The sequence below is a fragment of the Rana temporaria genome, chromosome 10 (genome assembly GCF_905171775.1).
Source record: "Rana temporaria chromosome 10, aRanTem1.1, whole genome shotgun sequence".
Lineage (NCBI taxonomy): Eukaryota > Metazoa > Chordata > Amphibia > Anura > Ranidae > Rana > Rana temporaria.
This window is the reverse complement of record NC_053498.1, coordinates 2,510,584-2,530,871: the sequence shown is the minus strand read 5'-3', so window position 1 is coordinate 2,530,871 and position 20,288 is coordinate 2,510,584. Positions and strand designations below refer to the sequence as shown.

Below are 20,288 nucleotides of genomic sequence, written 5' to 3'. Positions count from 1 at the left end.
AGGTAAGTGGTCTGGCTGGTGGTTTCCCTGGGGAGGTCGACTGAGGGTCCGCCCTGCTTTCCTCTCTCCCCTTCCTCTCCCTCCTTCCCCTGACTGGGTAGTGGCTGTGAAGGGGGGCCTCCTGGGTTTTCTTTGTTACCACCGGGGCCCGTGTGTTGTTAGGGGGACTGTGTTGTTACTCTGGGGGGTGCTGCTGTGTGCTGCTTAATTTTTACCTCAGACAGCGGCCGTCTTGGAAATCTCCTTGGTAACGCTGTGATTCTTTTCTGAGGTAACAGACAAAGCAGTCAGTGCTGCTGTGTTCTATGAGGTAATTTTTACCTCAGACAGCGGCCGTCTTGGAAATCTCCTTGGTAACGCTGTGATTCTTTTCTGAGGTAACAGACAAAGCAGTCAGGGCTGCTGTGTTCTATGAGGTAATTTTTACCTCAGACAGCGGCCGTCTTGGAAATCTCCTTGGTAACGCTGTGATTCTTTTCTGAGGTAACAGACAAAGCACTCAGTGCTGCTGTGTTCTATGAGGTAATTTTTACCTCAGATGGTGGCCATCTTGGAAATCTCCTTGGTAACGATGTGATTCTTCCCTGAGATGACTCGGCACAGCCTCTGGTCAGTTTTAGTGCTGTTACAGTTTTAGTGCTGTGAATCTTCCATGAGGTGAATACACATCACAGTCAGCACATCAGAGCACACCTGAGGTTTTTCAGCTCCCTCTGCAGCTGGGTGGGGTGGTGAATACCGGGGGCCCCCATGCTCTGCAATAGCAGCAAGGAGGTGACCAGTGGGGTTTTTTTTGTCCTGCCTTGCAGGGTGGGTGACTCAGCGCTGACACTATGGAACTCAAGCTATGCCTGAGTTAACCCTTAATGCCCCTCCCCCTGCCACATCTGTTATGTTGGCTGTCCTGGGTTTCTTGCCAGGTTTGAAGCTGCTAGTGCCCGGATGGGGGGTAAAAAAGCGCCCCCTCCCTGAAGCCTGCTTCTGGGGATGACACAGAATCGCTGTTTTTTTTTTCTGGTTCTGTTATGTCAGAGGCTGCGGGTTTTAACCCTTATGGATAGTGAGGATGACTCTGCTGCAGTCAGTTGCTGGCAAGAATTTGTTGGAGCTCTTGTTTCTGCGGTGCGTGAGGCTCTAAAAATTGAGGATGTGGCGGAGACACCTCCGTGTCAGTACCAGCAGACTACCACGCATCGCTGAAGTGTTTCCTTGTGTTCCTTATTTGGACTATATGTTATACAAGGAATGGGATGCACCGCAAAAAGTTTGTCAAAAAACTTTGCAACCCGTTACCCCCTTGAGGGGGGCTTTAAAAAAAAAAAAAGTAGGTCTCTCCTCCGCCAGTGGACCCCCCTGTGTCCAGACTGCGCAAGGCCACCACATTGCCTGTGGAAGGGGCTCCTGCATTTCAGGATCCCACTGATAGGAGAGTGGAGGCCGTGGCCCGCTCCCTATTCACGGTGGTGGGTTCGGCGGTGAGGCCGGCTCTGGCCAGGGCCCTGGCAGGCCCCGACTAAAAGGGCGAAGCTCCTGCTGCAGGAGCTGGAAGAAGGACCTCTAAGGTGGCCTTGGTGATCACCGTTAAGGGTGAACGGTCCTTTTGGGTCTTCCCTGACTGGCATCATTGAGGATGCCACAGGTGGTAAGCGCATGCTGTTCCCACGGTTTGGGAAGGGCTAGGGACCTCGCCCTGTGCAAGGACCCTCCTTGCCTACCTCCAAGCGTTTTTTCGCTCGCCCTGTGCGGTGGGGGTAGGTCTACATGGTGCTTGAATCCCCGCTGCGGGGTAGCAGCGCACCGGATACCGCATGCCTAACAAGTCTGCGGACATACCTGCTTCCGCCTGAAGGTCTGCTCCCGCCCGTGTCTCGGGTGGGAGACTGGCTTCGCATTGCGAAGTGTTTTCCTTGGGGTACAAGATTGAGTTTCTCTCTTGTCTGCCAAACAGGTTTTTTCCCTCCGGCTTCTGGCCTCCTCCGGTTCGCCGGTTGACTCCGTCAGGGGCTGTCCAGGATCTTCTGGTCAGGGGAGTGATTGTGCCAGTTCCCTCGTTGGAACGGTCTCGGGGTTTTACTCCATTCTGTTTGTGTCCCCATGGAGGATGGGGCCCGGTCGATCCTGGGCCTCAAGTCCATCGTTTTGTTTTGTCAGGTTTTTCTGGCATCCTTGGATGTCATGAACGTGTACCTGCATATCCTCAAACCACCAGAGATTCTGTGCTTTGCGGTCGGGGGGGACCATTTTCAATGGTGTCCTTCCCATTCGGCGGGTTTTCGCCAAGGTGCTCGTACCGATACTGGCCCGGCTGTGACAGCGGGGGTTTGTTATGATGGGATGTCTGGACGACATTCTCCTACGAGCTTCTTCGAGCTCTGCATTGGTGGAGCCGTGTCTATCACGTGTCAGGCTCTCCGAGTGTTCGGCTGGTTTCTGGATTGTCCTGAAATCAGGGTTGATTCCGTCTCAGGGATACCTGGGACTGGTCCTGGATTCCTCCGGGGCGGGAGTGTTTTTCTCCTAACGGAAAAACTTCAGACTCTGCCATCTGCTGTGCAGCAGTTGCCGACCCAGAAGCGGTCATCTCTGCGATTCTGCAGGAAGGTTCTGGGTCAGTTGGTAGCCTCTTTCGAGGCGGTTCCGTATGCCCAATTCCACGCCAGGGTACTACGGAGGGAACTGCTGTCACGATGGGACTAGCTTCCGTCATCTCTGGATTACCAGATTCAGTTGAGTCATCTGATCATGTCTCCCCTGGTATGGTGGCTGGCGTTTCCGGTGCTTCGGGCCGGAAAGTCATTTTTCTGCAGGCCACTGGACAGTGGTCACGACGGATGCCAGCCTCTCCGGTTGGGGAGGGGCGCTTGGGGCACCCAGTCAGCCCAGGGGCACTGGATTTAGGTGGAGTCCTGCCTACTGATCAACGTTCTGGAGCTCCGAGCAATCAAGCTTTGCCTTACCAGGTGGTCCCTGGATCTACAGGGCCGACCGGTCAGGATCCTGTCCGATAACACCACGTCCGTGGCGTAGGTTGATCATCAGGGAGGCACACGGAGTTCTGTTGCAGCGACGGGGGTCGCGCGCATCCTTTCGGTGGGCCGAAGGGTCCGTTCCGGCTCTATCGGCCGGGTACATTCCGGGAATACGGAATTGGCTAGCCGACTACCTAAGTCGCACTGCACTGGGCCAAGGAGAGTGGTCTCTCCACCCGCAGGTGTTTCGGGGTCTGTGCCGAAAGTGGGGCACTCCGGACGTGGACCTTCTAGCGTCCCGTCTCTATATCGGTAGGTGCCACGGTTCGTGGCCAGGTTTAAGGACCCGTGGGCGGACGCGTCAGGCGCGTTGGTGGCTCCTTGGGGTCGCTGTCGCCTACTTTACACCTTCCCTCCTCGGAAGCTTCTTCCTCGCCTGCTGCGCAGAGTAGAAGCTGTAGGGATTCTATCGGTCCTGATTGCCCCAGATTGGCCGCGTCGCTTCTGGTACGCGGACCAGGTGCGTCTGCTGGCAGACGCCCCCTAGCGTCTTCCCCTGGGAATTGATTTTCTGTTACAGGGTCCAATCTTCCACCCTGTTTCACAGCCACCGGCCTTAGCGGCGTGGCTGTTGAGAGCCAGGGGCTTAAGGACCGAGGCCTATTGGGCTCGGTGGTCTCTACCGTGCTGCCTGCACGGAGGTCTACCTCACGTAGGTTTTTTCCTCATACATGGAAGGCCTACTTCTCTGTGTGTGGGGAGATGAACTGGCACTCTCGTACATGCGTTGTGTACAGGATTCTGCTGTCTTTGCAGCAGGGAGTGGTTCAGGCTCTCGCCTTACGTACGGTTAGGAGCCAGATTTCTGCTCTGGCTGTTTTTTACTTGCAGCGACCCTTGGCATAGCACTCCTGGGTGCGTGCGTTGGGTCAGGGGGTCTGGCAGGTGGCCCCTCCGGTGCGCCCTCCATTACCCCCATGGGACTTGAATTTAGTCCTTTCAGTGCTTCGGGATGCCCCCTTTTGAGGACATTCGGGAGGTTTTTTGTTTTATTGTCACAAAAGGTGATTTTATTTCTGGTAGCAATTACCTCGATCAGACGGGTGTCTGTCTGTTCTGGTGGCCTTGTCTTGCAAGGCTCCCTGCTTGGTCATCCGTAAGGATGAGGTGGTGCTGCGGCCGCAGCCGTTTTTCTCCCTAAGGTCGTTTCGGCTTTTCACTTGGATGTGGACATTGTTCTTCCATCCTTGTGTCCTCAGCCGAAGAACCCGAAGGAGGCCACTTTACATTCTTTGGATGTGGTTCGGGCCCTTCGAGTTTACTTGTCGGCGACAGCTCCGTTCCGGATGTCGGACTCGCTGTTCGTGTCTGTGTCCGGTCCCAGTAAGGGCCTGGCAGTTTCGTCGGCCACCATTTCCAGGTGGATCCGACGGATTGTGCTTCAGGCCTATGCCCTGAAGGGCGGGCGCCCCCCTTTCGGGTCATGGCGCATTCGACCAGGGCGATCGGGGCCTCTTGGGCTTTCCGACACCAAGCCTCTGTGTTACTGGTGTGTAAGGCTGTGACCTGGTCGTCGGTCCACGCTTTTTCAAAGTTTTATATGGTGGATGTGAGTGCATCTTCGGATGCCTCCATTGGCCGCAGGGTGTTACAGGCGGCAGTTTAAGGTTGGAGTTCCTCCGTTGAGTAACTCCGGTTTTTGTTTGGGGTGTAACCTGTTTTTGCTGTGTTATTTTTCCCACCCCTCTAATTTTTTTGACACTGCTTGGGGACGTCCCTAAGGTCAATGAAGGCTGTGTCCGTCTATGAACGAAAGAGAAAAAAGGATTTTTGTACTCACCGTAAAATCCATTTCTCTGAGTTCATAGACGGACACAGCACCCACCCCTCCTTTGTTTGTACTGCTTGTTACGAACTGAGGCTCCTAGAGCAGGGTGTGGGTTATGCCTGGGGGAGCCACGCCCCCTGGGAGGAGCAGCATGAAGGAAAGTTTTTAACACCTTAAGTGCTGTAGAATTCTGCCTAAATCTCCTGGTAGGAAGAAGCATAACCCTAAGGTCAATGAAGGCTGTGTCCGTCTATGAACTCAGAGAAATGGATTTTACGGTGAGTACAAAAATCCTTTTTTTTCTCCTTTGTCGCCCCCTGCAGTCCTTTAACTCGTACTTCAGTAATGAGCACAGCCGGCTGCTGTCGCTATGGAGACAGGTCGTCGGGTTCCGCAGACACTTCAGTGAGATGAAAACGATGACGGAGAGGTGGGCGACGACGGCAACTTTTTTATTTTTATCTAAAGGGTTCCTAAGATTTTTGGGTGCAGCAAGAAAAACCGCCGCTCCGCGCGGCATAAACTTGGCTACAAAACGGCGAAGCGCCGATGGAGTGAAAATAGCGCGGTGAACGTTTTGTGTCTCTGAATTCTCTCCTCTCTGTACGCAGGGACCTGACGCTGATCCAGAAGGAAATGTCGCAGTCTTGCCGCACTCTTCACGCCTCCTGCCTGAACGTCAGCGGGTCCCACCGGCTGGCGGAGAATAACGGCGTCGCCGCGGTGGAGAGGCAGGCGCTGCAGGTGGCCCAGCTGGACGAGCAGCTGAAGGACAAAGTGCGGCAAATGATCCAGCTGCAAGCGGCGTACGACGCGGAGAAGGCGGAGCTTAGCGCCAGGTTAGTTACCTTCTAATACATCCAACGGTCTTTCAACTCTCGCTGACCGTCGCTGTATTGTGACTCTGTGTGTTTTTTTTGTCCTGCAGGGCGGCAGAACTGAGTAAGACCATTGAGCGTCTGCAGAGCGACAGCAAGGAAAAAGACCTTCAGATCAGGAGCCTGCAGGAGAAGGTACAAAACAAAAATGGCCGCCGCGGCTGATTTAGAGGCTTAAAGCTGAACTCTTGTAATCTTGACTAAAATCCATCGGTCATGTGACTTCTTCTTCCAGATCTGTAATCCAGCGTGAGACTTCCTGTAATAAAGACCGCCCACTGCTGCTCTCTCTTCCTGTGCAGGAGGACTAGTCTTGTCTCCGCCCCCTCCTGTAGTTCTTTCCAGGATGTCAGTAGTGGGTGTAGCCTTCTGGGCCCCTCCCACAGCTCTGATCTTTTTTATCCACCCACTAGTTTCCTGTAGTGGGTGGAGCTTGCTAGGCCCCTCCCACAGCTCTTCTCTTTCCTTGTGCAGGAGGACTGGTCTTTTTTCTCTTCCGTTCATGGATGGACACAGCAGCATTGACCTTAGGGTTATATACCTTTCCTTTCAGGGTCTCTCCTGAAAGGAAAGGAATATAACCCTAAGGTCAATGCTGCTGTGTCCGTCCATGAACTCAGAGAAATGGATTTTACGGTGAGTACAAAAACCCTATTTTTATCCACCCCCTTGTTTCCTGTAGTGGGTGGAGCCTACTGGCCCCCTCCCACAGCTCTTCTCTTTCCTTGTGCAGGAGGACTGGTCTTTTGTATCCACCCCCTAGTTTGCTGTAGTGGGTGGAGCCTGCTGGGTCCCTCCCACAGCTCTTCTCTTTCCTTGTGCAGGAGGACTGGTCTTTTGTATCCACCCCCTAGTTTGCTGTAGTGGGTGGAGCCTGCTGGGTCCCTCCCACAGCTCTTCTCTTTTCTTGTGCAGGAGGATTGGTCTTTTTATCCAAACCCCTAGTTTCCTGTAGTGGGTGGAGCCTGCTGGGCCCCTCTCACAGCTCTTATTAGATGAAAAGGAATGCAGCTCTCTCACCAAGGGAGTCTCCTGAGTATAGAAGTAGAGTCCATGATGGGGCGCTCAGGCTGTTGTGTCCTCCAGACAAGACTTAGGCAACATTCAAAATAGGAAAAGCCGGCAACTCTGTGTCCATATTCAAATGTAAACATTTATTGCTACATGTAAAAGGATACAAGGCCTGACACGTTTCGGCACATTGCAAGGCGGTGGACATGGAGTTGCCGGCTTTTCTTATTTTGCCTCCAACAGCTCTGCTTTCCATCCTTGTGCAGAAGAACTGGTCTTGTCTTCGCCCCCTCCTGTCATTTTTCTGTAGTGGGTGGAGCTTCCTGGGCCCCTCCCACAGCTCTGCTTTCCATCCTTGTGCAGAAGAACTGGTCTTGTCTTCGCCCCCTCCTGTCATTTTTCTGTAGTGGGTGGAGCTTCCTGGGCCCCTCCCACAGCTCTGCTTCCTCTCCTTGTGCAAGGTACCAGGTCTTGTCTCCGCCCCCCCTGTAACTTTTCCATAGTGCATGGAGCCTCCTGGGCCCCTCCCACAGCTCTGCTTTCTCTCCTTGTGCAAGGCACCAGGTCTTGTCTCCGCCCCCCCTGTAACTTTTCCATAGTGCATGGAGCCTCCTGGGCCCCTCCCACAGCTCTGCTTTCTCTCCTTGTGCAAGGCACCAGGTCTTGTCGCCGCCCCCCCCCCCTGTAACTTTTCCGTAGTGCGTGGAGCCTCCTGGGCCCCTCCCACAGCTCTGCTTTCTCTCCTTGTGCAAGGCACCAGGTCTTGTCTCCGCCCCCCCCCCCCCCTGTAACTTTTCCGTAGTGCATGGAGCCTCCTGGGCCCCTCCCACAGCTCATGTTTTTGAGACGTCTGATTTCTCATTGCAGGAGAGGAGTGAGATGAAGGAGCAGAACGTGCTGGTCTTCGAGGAGATGGAAGCACTGAAGGCCGAGAGAGAATTTCTACAGGAGACCCTCCGAGAACTCACCCAGGTCTGCCCCCCCCCACAGATGTAGGCTGAGGAGCTGACAATCTAATGAGGCTTACAAGAGACCAATAAAATATTAGAAGTGATAGTTTCTGCTGTTTCGTTATATTCTGTAACAAGGATGATTGAAACTGAAGGCTAAAGGCTTCCCCCCCCTCAGCCCCCTCTAATACTTACCTGAGCCCCCTCTCGATCCAGCAAAGTGAAAGAGAGCTGAGCTTCTCCCAGGTCTCTCATTCCTCATTGGCTGAGACAGCAGCGGGTGCCATTGGCTCCTGCCAGTGGCATCTCCAGCTTTCATATTTAAGGGGGGGGGGGGGGGGGCACATGGTGGTACAGTAGGGCTGGGGAAAAAAGAGATTTGACTCTTGAATCGAGTTGGGAGGTCAAATCGATATTTTATTTCCATAGGACCGGCGCTCAGCGGACTAGGCCGAAGCCGCGGCCTCATCTAAAAAATCCTGCCTGATCGAGGATCCCTGCAGGATTTTTTTAGGCGAGGCCGCGGCTTCGGCCTAGTTCGCGGCCTTTTCCCAGGAACGCGGCGGACTAGACCGAAGCCGCGGCCTCATCGAAAAACTCCTGCCCGCATTTTCTTAGGACCGGCGCGGTGTCCATGAAAAGAAAAAAACTAGATTCGAATCGTTAATCGAGTTTTGTTTTTTTTCTTCTTAAATTTTTTTGGGGGCCAAAATCGCTCAGCTCTAGGGGACAGGGCCAAAAATAGGGGGGGGGGGCAACTATAAAATGCAATCATATATATATATCCTGGGGCCCTTTTACTTCTGTTGTGGGGCCCTTTATTACGAGACCCTTTCACGGGAGAAATCGGTCTGTTTTCCCACTGTCACTGAGATAATGGGAGGCTTGCCCCCCCCCCCCAGTGCTGGTGGAGTCCGCCCTGAAGTCGCTCTCCTCCCTGCCAATGAGGATGCAGGGGGAGGGAGCAGATTGAGCGGCCGTGGCTATGCGAGAGGCTCTCATATTATGCACAGTGTCAGCGAGCAGAGGGAGGGGGAGAAATCCCCTGCAGGAGCTGTCAGGGATGCTCTGCCCCTCAGGAGGCTGTGTCCACTCGGCGGCGAACCAAGCAAGATGCGGGACACCAGCTACATATAGAAACAAAAATGTGTTTTAATTGGGTATCGGTGGGAGGAATAGTGTCCCATCATTGGTGTCAGTGGGAGGAATAGTGTCCCATCATTGGTGTCAGTGGGAGGAATAGTGTCCCATCATTGGTGTCAGTGGGAGGAATAGTGTCCCATCATTGGTGTCAGTGGGAGGAATAGTGTCCCATCATTGGTGTCAGTGGGAGGAATAGTGTCCCATCATTGGTGTCAGTGGGAGGAATAGTGTCCCATCATTGGTGTCAGTGGGGGGAATAGTGTCCCATCATTGGTATCAGTGGGAGGAATAGTGTCCCATCATTGGTGTCAGTGGGAGGAATAGTGTCCCATCATTGGTGTCAGTGGGGGGGAATAGTGTCCCATCATTGGTGTCAGTGGGAGGAATAGTGTCCCATCATTGGTGTCAGTGGGAGGAATAGTGTCCCAACATTGGTGTCAGTGGGAGGAATAGTGTCCCATCATTGGTGTCAGTGGGAGGAATAGTGTCCTATCATTGGTGTCAGTGGGAGGAATAGTGTCCCATCATTGGTGTCAGTGAGAGAAATAGTGTCCCATCATTGGTGTCAGTGGGGGGAATAGTGTCCCATCATTGGTGTCAGTGGGAGGAATAGTGTCCCATCATTGGTGTCAGTGGGAGGAATAGTGTCCCATCATTGGTGTCAGTGGGAGGAATAGTGCCCCATCATTGGTGTCAGTGGGAGGAATAGTGTCCCATCATTGGTGTCAGTGGGAGGAATAGTGTCCCATCATTGGTGTCAGTGGGAGGAATAGTGTCCCATCATTGGTGTCAGTGGGAGGAATAGTGTCCCATCATTGGTGTCAGTGGGAGGAATAGTGGCCCATCATTGGTATCAGTGGGAGGAATAGTGGCCCATCATTGGTATCAGTGGGAAGAATAGTGCCCCATCATTGGTGTCAGTGGGGGGAATAGTGTCCCATCATTGGTGTCAGTGGGAGGAATAGTGTCCCATCATTGGTGTCAGTGGGAGGAATAGTGTCCCATCATTGGTGTCAGTGGGGGGAATAGTGTCCCATCATTGGTGTCAGTAGAAGGAATAGTGTCCCATCATTGGTGTCAGTGGGAGGAATAGTGCCCCATCATTGGTGTCCGTTGGAGGAATAGTGTCCCATCATTGGTGTCAGTGGGAGGAATAGTGTCCCTTCATTGGTGTCAGTGGGAGGAATAGCGTCCCATCATTGGTGTCAGTGGGAGGAATAGTGTCCCCGTCAGTGGGAGGAATAGTGCCCCATCATTGGTGTCAGTGGGGGGAATAGTGTCCCATCATTGGTGTCAGTGGGGGGAATAGTGTCCCATCATTGGTGTCAGTGGGAGGAATGGTGTCCCATCATTGGTATCAGTGAGAGGAATAGTGTCCCATCATTGGTGTCAGTGGGAGGAATAGTGTCCCATCATTGGTGTCAGTGGGGGGGAATAGTGTCCCATCATTGGTGTCAGTGGGAGGAATAGTGTCCCATCATTGGTGTCAGTGAGAGAAATAGTGTCCCATCATTGGTGTCAGTGGGGGGAATAGTGTCCCATCATTGGTGTCAGTGGGAGGAATAGTGTCCCATCATTGGTGTCAGTGGGAGGAATAGTGTCCCATCATTGGTGTCAGTGGGAGGAATAGTGCCCCATCATTGGTGTCAGTGGGAGGAATAGTGTCCCATCATTGGTGTCAGTGGGAGGAATAGTGTCCCATCATTGGTGTCAGTGGGAGGAATAGTGTCCCATCATTGGTGTCAGTGGGAGGAATAGTGTCCCATCATTGGTGTCAGTGGGAGGAATAGTGGCCCATCATTGGTATCAGTGGGAGGAATAGTGTCCCATCATTGGTATCAGTGGGAAGAATAGTGCCCCATCATTGGTGTCAGTGGGGGGAATAGTGTCCCATCATTGGTGTCAGTGGGAGGAATAGTGTCCCATCATTGGTGTCAGTGGGAGGAATAGTGTCCCATCATTGGTGTCAGTGGGGGGAATAGTGTCCCATCATTGGTGTCAGTAGAAGGAATAGTGTCCCATCATTGGTGTCAGTGGGAGGAATAGTGCCCCATCATTGGTGTCCGTTGGAGGAATAGTGTCCCATCATTGGTGTCAGTGGGAGGAATAGTGTCCCTTCATTGGTGTCAGTGGGAGGAATAGCGTCCCATCATTGGTGTCAGTGGGAGGAATAGTGTCCCCGTCAGTGGGAGGAATAGTGCCCCATCATTGGTGTCAGTGGGGGGAATAGTGTCCCATCATTGGTGTCAGTGGGGGGAATAGTGTCCCATCATTGGTGTCAGTGGGAGGAATGGTGTCCCATCATTGGTATCAGTGAGAGGAATAGTGTCCCATCATTGGTGTCAGTGGGAGGAATAGTGTCCCATCATTGGTGTCAGTGGGGGGGAATAGTGTCCCATCATTGGTGTCAGTGGGAGGAATAGTGTCCCATCATTGGTGTCAGTGGGAGGAATAGTGTCCCATCATTGGTGTCATCCAGCGCTCTCTTTCCACTTACCTACCTTTCTATTCTGTAAAATTCAGTATAATTAAATCTCTTTGGCTAATCCCAGTAGAAGGGTTCCGTGGGGGAGGGGTTATAATCTCGGGGGAGGGGTTATAATCTCGGGGGAGGGGTTATAATCTCGGGAGAGGCGGTTCTCCAGGAATATTGATTTTTGTCTTTTTTTTTATTTGAATGTTTTTTGCTCTCCTTGGAATTGTCCGGCAGGCGGTGCTGAGCGACGCGGACAGCGGCCTGCAGATCTCCAGCGACAGGACGTCGGAGTTCATAGAGAGCGAGGGTCCGGGGCTCAGCCTGAGGGGTCTCTCCAGCAGCCTGCGCACCTCCTCCCCCATCCGCCGCTCTTCCCCGCACCGCAGCTCCTCGCCAAGACGCAGCCTGTCCCCGGCGTTCCGGGACTCGGCACTCTCCGCCGTGCACTCCGCTGTACAGAGGAGACAGCTGCAAGTGCAGGTAAGTGGGAGCTCCGGGAGAGCACGCCAAACTGCACCCCCCCCCTCAAGATTTAAGAGCATAAATTCCCCCCAGTACAAATCCACCCCCCCCCCCCTGCTGGAATCCCCCTCCCAGCACAAATTTCTGCCCCCCATCTTCCCCCAAATTCCCCCAACACAAATGCCCCCCCCCCCCAAAAAAAGTCACCCCACCTAGCACAAATCCCCTGCCCCTCAAATTTCCCCTCTTAGTACACATCCTCTCCCCTCCACCCCAAATCCCCCCTCCTAGCACAAATCCACACCCCAAATCCCCCCTCCTAGCACAAATCCACACCCCAAATCCCCCCTCCTAGCACAGATGCAGCCCCCTCCCGAACAAAAATTTCCCCTCCTAGCACCATTCCCCCCCCCCCTTCACCATATCACCTCTTCTAGCACATACCCTCCAAATTTCCCCTCCTAGCACAAATCTGCGCCCCTGTTGAAATCCCCCCTCCCAGCACACATCTTTGCTTCCCATCCCCCAGATCTCCCCCCCCCCCAACACAAATGCCTCTCCCCAAAAAAATCACCCCACTTATCACAAATCCTCTACCCTCTCAAATTTCCCCTCCAAGTACACATCCTCTCCCCTGCACTCCAAACCCCCCTTCTAGCACAAATCCACCCCCCTCCCAAATTTCCCTTCCTAGCACAGATGCACCCCCCCCCCCCAAACAAAAATGTCCCCTCCTAGTACCATTCTCCTCCCCTCTTGACCATATCACCTCTTCTAGCACAAACCCCCCAAATTGCCCCTCCTAACACAAATCCGCGCCCCTGTTGAAATCCCCTCTCCCAGCACAAGACTTTGCTTCCCATCCCCCAGATCCCCTCCAACACAAATGCCCCTCCCTCCAAAAAAATCACCCCCACTTAGCATAAATCCTCTACCCCCTCAAATTTCCACTCTGAGTACACATCCTCTCCCGTGCACTCCAACCCCCCCTCTTAGCACAACCTCCGACATCCCCCCCCCCCCCCCAACAAAAAAATTCCCCTCCTAGCACCATTCTCCTCCTCCCTTCACCAAATCGCCTCTTCGAGAACAAATCCCCCCCCCCCCCCTCCTAGCACAAATCCTCTTCCCTCCCATTCGCCCTCCCAACACAAATTCCCCTAAATCACCACTCCTAGCAACTCTAGCCCCCTGCCGACCCCCAAATGGCCCCTCCCAACACAAATCCCCCTCAATCTCCCCCCCCCCCACATGACACCACAGTGCTCAGCAGGGCGCCCCCCCCCCCCTTGTCCTGGTTGGAGGAGAGTTCTCTATACTGGAGTGAGGAACGTCCAATGTCTATCGTCACAGGAACTGCGAGGGCGTCTGGAGACCGGACAGGAGACGGTCGGTGCGCTGCGCAAACAGCTGAGCGACGGCGAGGACGAGCGACACGCCCTGGAGCAGAAAATCGCCCAAACGCAGCAAGAGCTGGACATTACCAGCGTTGCCAAGGACGACGCCGAGCGCACCGTCTGCAGACTGCGCAACAACCTCGAGCAGATCAACAGGTACAGACACGCCCACAGGGTGCTGAGATAAGAACAATTACACAAGTGTGACCCGGCGTTGTATGTGGCGTGTGACCCGGCGTTGTATGTGGCGTGTGACCCGGCGTTGTATGTGGAGTGTGACCCGGCGTTGTATGTGGAGTGTGACCCGGCGTTGTATGTGCCCGGCGTTGTATGTGGAGTGTGACCCGGCGTTGTATGTGGCGTGTGACCCGGCGTTGTATGTGGCGTGTGACCCGGCGTTGTATGTGGCGTGTGACCCGGCGTTGTATGTGGCGTGTGACCCGGCGTTGTATGTGGCGTGTGACCCGGCGTTGTATGTGGCGTGTGACCCGGCGTTGTATGTGGCGTGTGACCCGGCGTTGTATGTGGCGTGTGACCCGGCGTTGTATGTGGCGTGTGACCCGGCGTTGTATGTGGCGTGTGACCCGGCGTTGTATGTGGAGTGTGACCCGGCGTTGTATGTGGCGTGTGACCCGGCGTTGTATGTGGAGTGTGACCCGGCGTTGTATGTGGAGTGTGACCCGGCGTTGTATGTGGCGTGTGACCCGTCATTGTATGTGGAGTGTGACCCGGCGTTGTATGTGGCGTGTGACCCGGCGTTGTATGTGGAATGTGACCCGGCGTTGTATGTGGAGTGTGACCCGGCGTTGTATGTGGCGTGTGAGCCGGCGTTGTATGTGGCGGTGACCCGGCGTTGTATGTGGAGTGTGACCCGGCGTTGTATGTGGCGTGTGAGCCGGCGTTGTATGTGGAATGTGACCCGGCGTTGTATGTGGCGTGTGAGCCGGCGTTGTATGTGGCGGTGACCCGGCGTTGTATGTGGAGTGTGACCCGGCGTTGTATGTGGCGTGTGAGCCGGCGTTGTATGTGGAGTGTGAGCCGGCGTTGTATGTGGCGTGTGAGGCGGCGTTGTATGTGGCGTGTGAGCCGGCGTTGTATGTGGCGTGTGAGCCGGCGTTGTATGTGGCGTGTGACCCGGCATTGATGGCGCTCCTGTCTGTGTTGCAGTGAGCGTTCTGCGCTGGAACGGAACATCCAGAATCTTCAGGAACAGCAGGAGACGCAGCGACAGGAGGCGGAGAAACTGCAGCTAGCCAACAGCGACCTGCAGCGGCAGAGAGACCTCCTGCAAGAGGAGAAGGAGGACACCTGCCAGGACCGCAGCAGGGTGCTGCGCGAGGTGGAGAGAGGGTGAGCGGGAAAATTACGAGGATCTGCAGGCACAGGCCCTCATGTAATGCATTGTACCCCCTGGATCTGCAGGCACAGGCCCTCGTGTAATACATTGTACCCCCCTGGATCTGCAGGCACAGACCTTCATGTAATGCATTGTACCCCCCTGGATCTGCAGGCACAGGCCCTCATGTAATGCATTGTACCCCCCTGGATCTGCAGGCACAGACCTTCATGTAATGCATTGTACCCCCTGGATCTGTAGGCACAAGGCACTCATGTAATGCATTGTACCCCCCTGGATCTGTAGGCACAAGGCCCTCATGTAATGCATTGTACCCCCCTGGATCTGCAGGCATGGGCCCTCATGTAATGCATTGTACCCCCCTGGATCTGCAGGCACAGGCCCTCATGTAATGCATTGTACCCCCCTGGATCTGCAGGCACAGGCCCTCATGTAATGCATTGTACCCCCCTGGATCTGCAGGCACAGACCTTCATGTAATGCATTGTACCCCCTGGATCTGCAGGAACAGACCTTCATGTAATGCATTGTACCCCCTGGATCTGCAGGCACAGACCTTCATGTAATGCATTGTACCCCCCTGGATCTGCAGGCACAGACCTTCATGTAATGCATTGTACCCCCCTGGATCTGCAGGCACGGGCCCTCATGTAATACATTGTACCCGCTGGACCTGCAGGCACAGACCCTCATGTAATGCATTGTACCCCCCTGGATCTGTAGGCACAAGGCACTCATGTAATGCATTGTACCCCCCTGGATCTGTAGGCACAAGGCCCTCATGTAATGCATTGTACCCCCCTGGATCTGCAGGCACAAGGCCCTCATGTAATACATTGTACCCCCCTGGATCTGCAGGCACAGACCTTCATGTAATGCATTGTACCCCCCTGGATCTGCAGGCACAAGGCCCTCATGTAATGCATTGTACCCCCCTGGATCTGCAGGCACAGGTCCTCATGTAATGCATTGTACCCCCCTGGATCTGTAGTCACAGGCCCTCATGTAATGCATTGTACCCCCTGGATCTGCAGGCACAGGCCCTCATGTAATGCATTGTACCCCCCTGGATCTGCAGGCACAGCCTTCATGTAATGCATTGTACCCCCTGGATCTGCAGGCACAGACCCTCATGTAATGCATTGTACCCCCTGGATCTGCAGGCACAGGCCCTCATGTATTGCATTGTACCCCCCTGGATCTGCAGGCACAGGCCCTCATGTAATGCATTGTACCCCCTGGATCTGCAGGCACAGGCCCTCATGTAATGCATTGTACCCCCCTGGATCTGTAGTCACAGGCCCTCATGTAATGCATTGTACCCCCCTGGATCTGCAGGCACAGGCCCTCATGTAATGCATTGTACCCCCCTGGATCTGCAGGCACAGGCCCTCATGTAATGCATTGTACCCCCCTGGATCTGCAGGCACAAGGCCCTCATGTAATGCATTGTACCCCTTGGATCTGCAGGCACAAGGCCCAGGAGCAGTTGGAGGTGAAGCTGTCCACACTACGGAAGGAGCTGGTAGTGGTGAAGGAAGCTCTGCAGCAGTCCAGCCTGGAGAAGGAAGTGTCTGACGCGGAGAAGGCTGACATTTCCCAGGCCCTCTCTAAGGTGAGATTTCCGCCTTACAGAGAACGCGCTTTTCCTAATCCCCCAAGAGGCCGATTTCCTGTCAGTGAGCAGCGGATAAGATGATATAATGACACGGCTTTCCACTGCTTAGTGACTCGGTGACCTGGATGAAGCATGGAGGATGGTTTCACTGGTCACATGGCTTCTTCCAGGTCACAGTGACATCTAGACCAGTGTTTTTCAGTTCCAGTCCTCAAGGCGCACCAACAGGTCATGTTTTCAGGATTTCCCTCAGATGAAACAGACCAACAAGGGGAGGATTGCACAGATATGGCTCCAGTATATCTCCTCAATGAGACCAACAGGGGGTGGATTGCACAACTATAGCTTCAGTATATCTCCTCAATGAGACCAACAAGGGGAGGATTGCACAGCTATAGTTTCAGTATATCTCCTTAATGAGACCAACAAGGGGTGGATTGCACAGATATAGCTCTGGTATATCGCCTTAATGAGACCAACGAGGGGTGGATTGCACAGCTATAGCTCCACTATATTTCCTGAGACCAACAAGGGGTGGATTGCATAGATATAGCTCCAGTATATCTCCTTAATGAGACCAATAAGGGGAGGATTGCACAGCTATAGCTCCAGTATATCTCCTTAATGAGACCAACGAGGGGTGGATTGCACAGATATAGCTCTGGTATATCTCCTTAATGAGACCAACGAGGGGTGGATTGCACAGCTATAGCTCCAGTATGTCTCCTGAGACCAACAAGGGGTGGATTGCACAGATATAGCTCCAGTATATCTCCTTAATGGGACCAACAAGGGGAGGATTGCACAGCTATAGCTCCAGTATATCTCCTTAATGAGACCAACGAGGGGTGGATTGCACAGATATAGCTCCAGTATATCTCCTTAATGAGACCAACAAGGGGAGGATTGCACAGATATAGCTCTGGTATATCTCCTTAATGAGACCAACGAGGGGTGGATTGCACAGATATAGCTCCAGTATATCTCCTGAGACCAACAAGGGGAGGATTGCACAGCTATAGCTCTGGTATATCTCCTTAATGAGACCAACGAGGGGTGGATAGCACAGCTATAGCTCCAGTATATCTCCTGAGACCAACAAGGGGAGGATTGCACAGCTATAGCTCCAGTATATCTCCTGAGACCAACAAGGGGTGGATTGCACAGCTATAGCTCCAGTATATCTCCTCAATGAGACCAACAAGGGGAGGATTGCACAGCTATAGCTTCAGTATATCTCCTTAATGAGACCAACAAGGGGTGGATTGCACAGCTATAGCTCCAGTATATCTCCTTTTCTTCCCACCAGGCCGAGACCAGCCGGGCTGAGCTGGAGTTGGCACTCAACCGGCAGAGGACAGAGGAGGCCACCCTGCGAGATGCTTTATCCAAGATGAGTGCATTGAACGAGAGTCTGGCCCATGACAAGATGGAGCTGAACAAGTTCATCGCTCAGGTACCGCTCACACCACAGTGGGGTCAGTAGGCTTATCACTGATGAGATGACTATGATGTATCCACTATTATGTATACAGTGTATGACTACCCAGACTGGTATCTGCAGGGGTGGCAAGTCTCAGGGGGAAGGGACTTGATGAGATCCTGGTGGGCACAGTACATTTTGCTCTCAAGAGTATCCAAGAATTAACACATTTGTGTATTCCTTCTGCAGCTGGAGGAAGACCGCTCCACCTTGCGTGGGCAGAAGCACGAGGTGGAGCAAGAGAAGGCCTCCATTCGGGATGAGCTAGTGCGGCTGGAGCAGGAAAAGCTGGAGCTGGACACAGAGCGTTACGGCCTGGATAACTCCCTGCAGGCCATGGAGCAAACGGGCGAGAAACTCCTTCAGGAGCTCCAATCCCTCCGAAAGGAGAAAGCGCATTTTCAGGAGCAGCTGGGGCAGGTGAGAACCGGGGACTATGGGAAAGGCTGAATAAGTGGGAAGGGGTACCCCCCCCCCAATGCTCATTCTCCCACTACTGCCCCTGCAGGTAACACGGCACAGGAACTCTCTGAGCGAGGAGCTGGTGCAGAGCCGGAAGGAGGTGGAGCAGTATAGTGAGAGTCTCCTCCGGGGCTCCAGAGAGAAGGAGGTTCTGATGAAGGACAAGGGCAACCTGGTGGTGCAGCTCACCGCGTGCGAGCGCGAGAACCGAACGCAGTCAGAAGAAATAGCTGCTCTAAGGTAACAATAAACACTTCCGTCTCCAGAATATCACCTATAGTCCCACGATGCAGCATGGGAGAATGAAAATGGTTGGTGGTTCCTCTAGACCAGGGGTCTCCAAAATTTCCACGAACTGTGGCCAGCGTTGGTGGAAATTTTCCTTGCCACCAGTGGGAATAAACTTCACCACATTTTGGTATTGAGGGGAGGGAATGGTGTCCCATTGTTGGTATCATTGGAATGACTAGCGTCCTGTTGTTGGTGGGAGAAATGGAGCCCCATTGTTGGTGTCGGTTGGCAGAATAGCGTCTCCATCAGTGGGAGGAATAGTGTCCCAAGGGCCAGAGAAAGGCAAGCAAAGGGTTACGTCCGGCCCCAGGACCACACTTTGGAGACCACCGCTCTAGACCCTTGAAACCTAGCCTGTGGCGCTTTGTCACCTATTGTGTGGCTCTCACGGCCCCTGCTGGCAGAAGTCTATGTTTTACATACCTAAGTTTAGTAAAGTCCCCTCTTCTCCTCCATACCGGCATCTATAGAGCCCTGTCCCTCTTTTCCTCTATACTGGCATCTTTAGAGCTCTGTCCCTCTTCTCCTCTGTCATCTGTACAGCTCTGTCCCTCTTCTCCTCCATACCGGCATCTATAGAGCTCTGTCCCTCTTCTCCTCCATACCGGCATCTATAGAGCTCTGTCCCTCTTCTCCTCCATACCGGCATCCTATAGAGCTCCGTCCCTCTTCTCCTCTATACCGGCATCTATAGAGCTCTGTCCCTCTTCTCCTCTGTCATCTGTACAGCTCTGTCCCTCTTCTCCTCCATACCGGCATCTATAGAGCTCTGTCCCTCTTCTCCTCTATACCAGCATCTATAGAGCTCCGTCCCTCTTCTCCTCTATACCGGCATCTATAGAGCTCTGTCCCTCTTCTCCTCCATACCGGCATCTGTAGAGCTCTGTCCCTCTTCTCCTCCATACCGGCATCTATAGAGCTCCGTCCCTCTTCTCCTCTATACCGGCATCTATAGAGCTCTGTCCCTCTTCTCCTCCATACCGGCATCTATAGAGCTCCGTTCCTCTTCTCCTCCATACCGGCATCTATAGAGCTCCGTTCCTCTTCTCCTCTATACCGGCATCTATAGCGCTCTGTTCTATTCCTCCACAGGACAGACAAGGAGTCTCTGGAGACGACGCTCTTTGATGTGCAGCAACAACTGACCCACGTCACGTCCCGAAAGGAGCAGCTGGAGGCCGAGAATCGGAGTCTGCGGCTGGCTAAGGAGGCTCTGCAAGGTACGGACCCAATTCTGAACAGAATGCAGGCTGCAGGACCGAAGCTGGCAGGAATTGTGTTGGCAGCTACGTGGGTTTAGCAGCACTGGCAGAGTAACATGATAGGTCAGGCTGTGAGATTGTACAGCTGCAGCCTTGTGATAAAGAGTACTTGTAATATATAGGATGATACCAGTCAGGCTGCCACCCGATGATGGACAATGCCTCTTACAGATACACGTTCAGGAGAACCTGCAACGTTATGTTGGCACTCGGTACTCCGCATTAAAAATAACCGTGGGCACCATGGGCGTTGCTAGGTCTGCAAAAGATCTGGGGCTAAGAGCCCATAGCAGCGATCGCCAACCTTTTTTGCAGGCCCGGGGTGGCACGCGGGTGGTAAGCAGTTTTTCGTGGGCAATGGCTGGTGTTGGCGCTTCAATTATCACGGCACCATGGTTGATATGGTGTCAGGGTGATTGAAGCGCATTGTTTCTATTGTTACATTGTAATATATAATGAAGTGGTTCAACTCACCATAATGCCGAATCAGTGGGAGCCCCGAGTGTGTCACTTGCCACATCTCCTGCCACCAGATGCAGCTCGCCACTTGCAACCGTCGCCTGGCACCAGATGTGGATAGTCGCTTGCAACTGTCACCTGGCACCAGATGTGGATAGTCACTTGCAGTGGCGGTGCGTCTATAGTGGGCGCAGGAGCGCCGCCACCTCTCTCCTGCACCCGTCAATCTCCAATAGATAGCT

The 20,288-nt window shown here is 53.6% G+C and overlaps 1 protein-coding gene across 2 annotated transcripts in view; it reads left to right on the top strand.

Moving 5' to 3' along the window:
- The window catches only part of CROCC (ciliary rootlet coiled-coil, rootletin), a gene marked incomplete at its 3' end in the record, with an annotated part of 72,394 nt that overhangs the window by 35,234 nt on the left and 16,872 nt on the right, over positions 1-20,288 (top strand). For both annotated transcript variants that reach the window (XM_040326730.1, XM_040326729.1), the window contains 12 exon segments: positions 5,121-5,227; positions 5,409-5,636; positions 5,726-5,810; positions 7,554-7,658; positions 11,490-11,735; positions 13,071-13,270; positions 14,282-14,464; positions 15,942-16,086; positions 17,399-17,545; positions 17,762-17,992; positions 18,081-18,274; positions 19,418-19,545. In XM_040326730.1, the coding sequence (XP_040182664.1) occupies positions 5,121-5,227; positions 5,409-5,636; positions 5,726-5,810; positions 7,554-7,658; positions 11,490-11,735; positions 13,071-13,270; positions 14,282-14,464; positions 15,942-16,086; positions 17,399-17,545; positions 17,762-17,992; positions 18,081-18,274; positions 19,418-19,545 (1,999 nt within the window).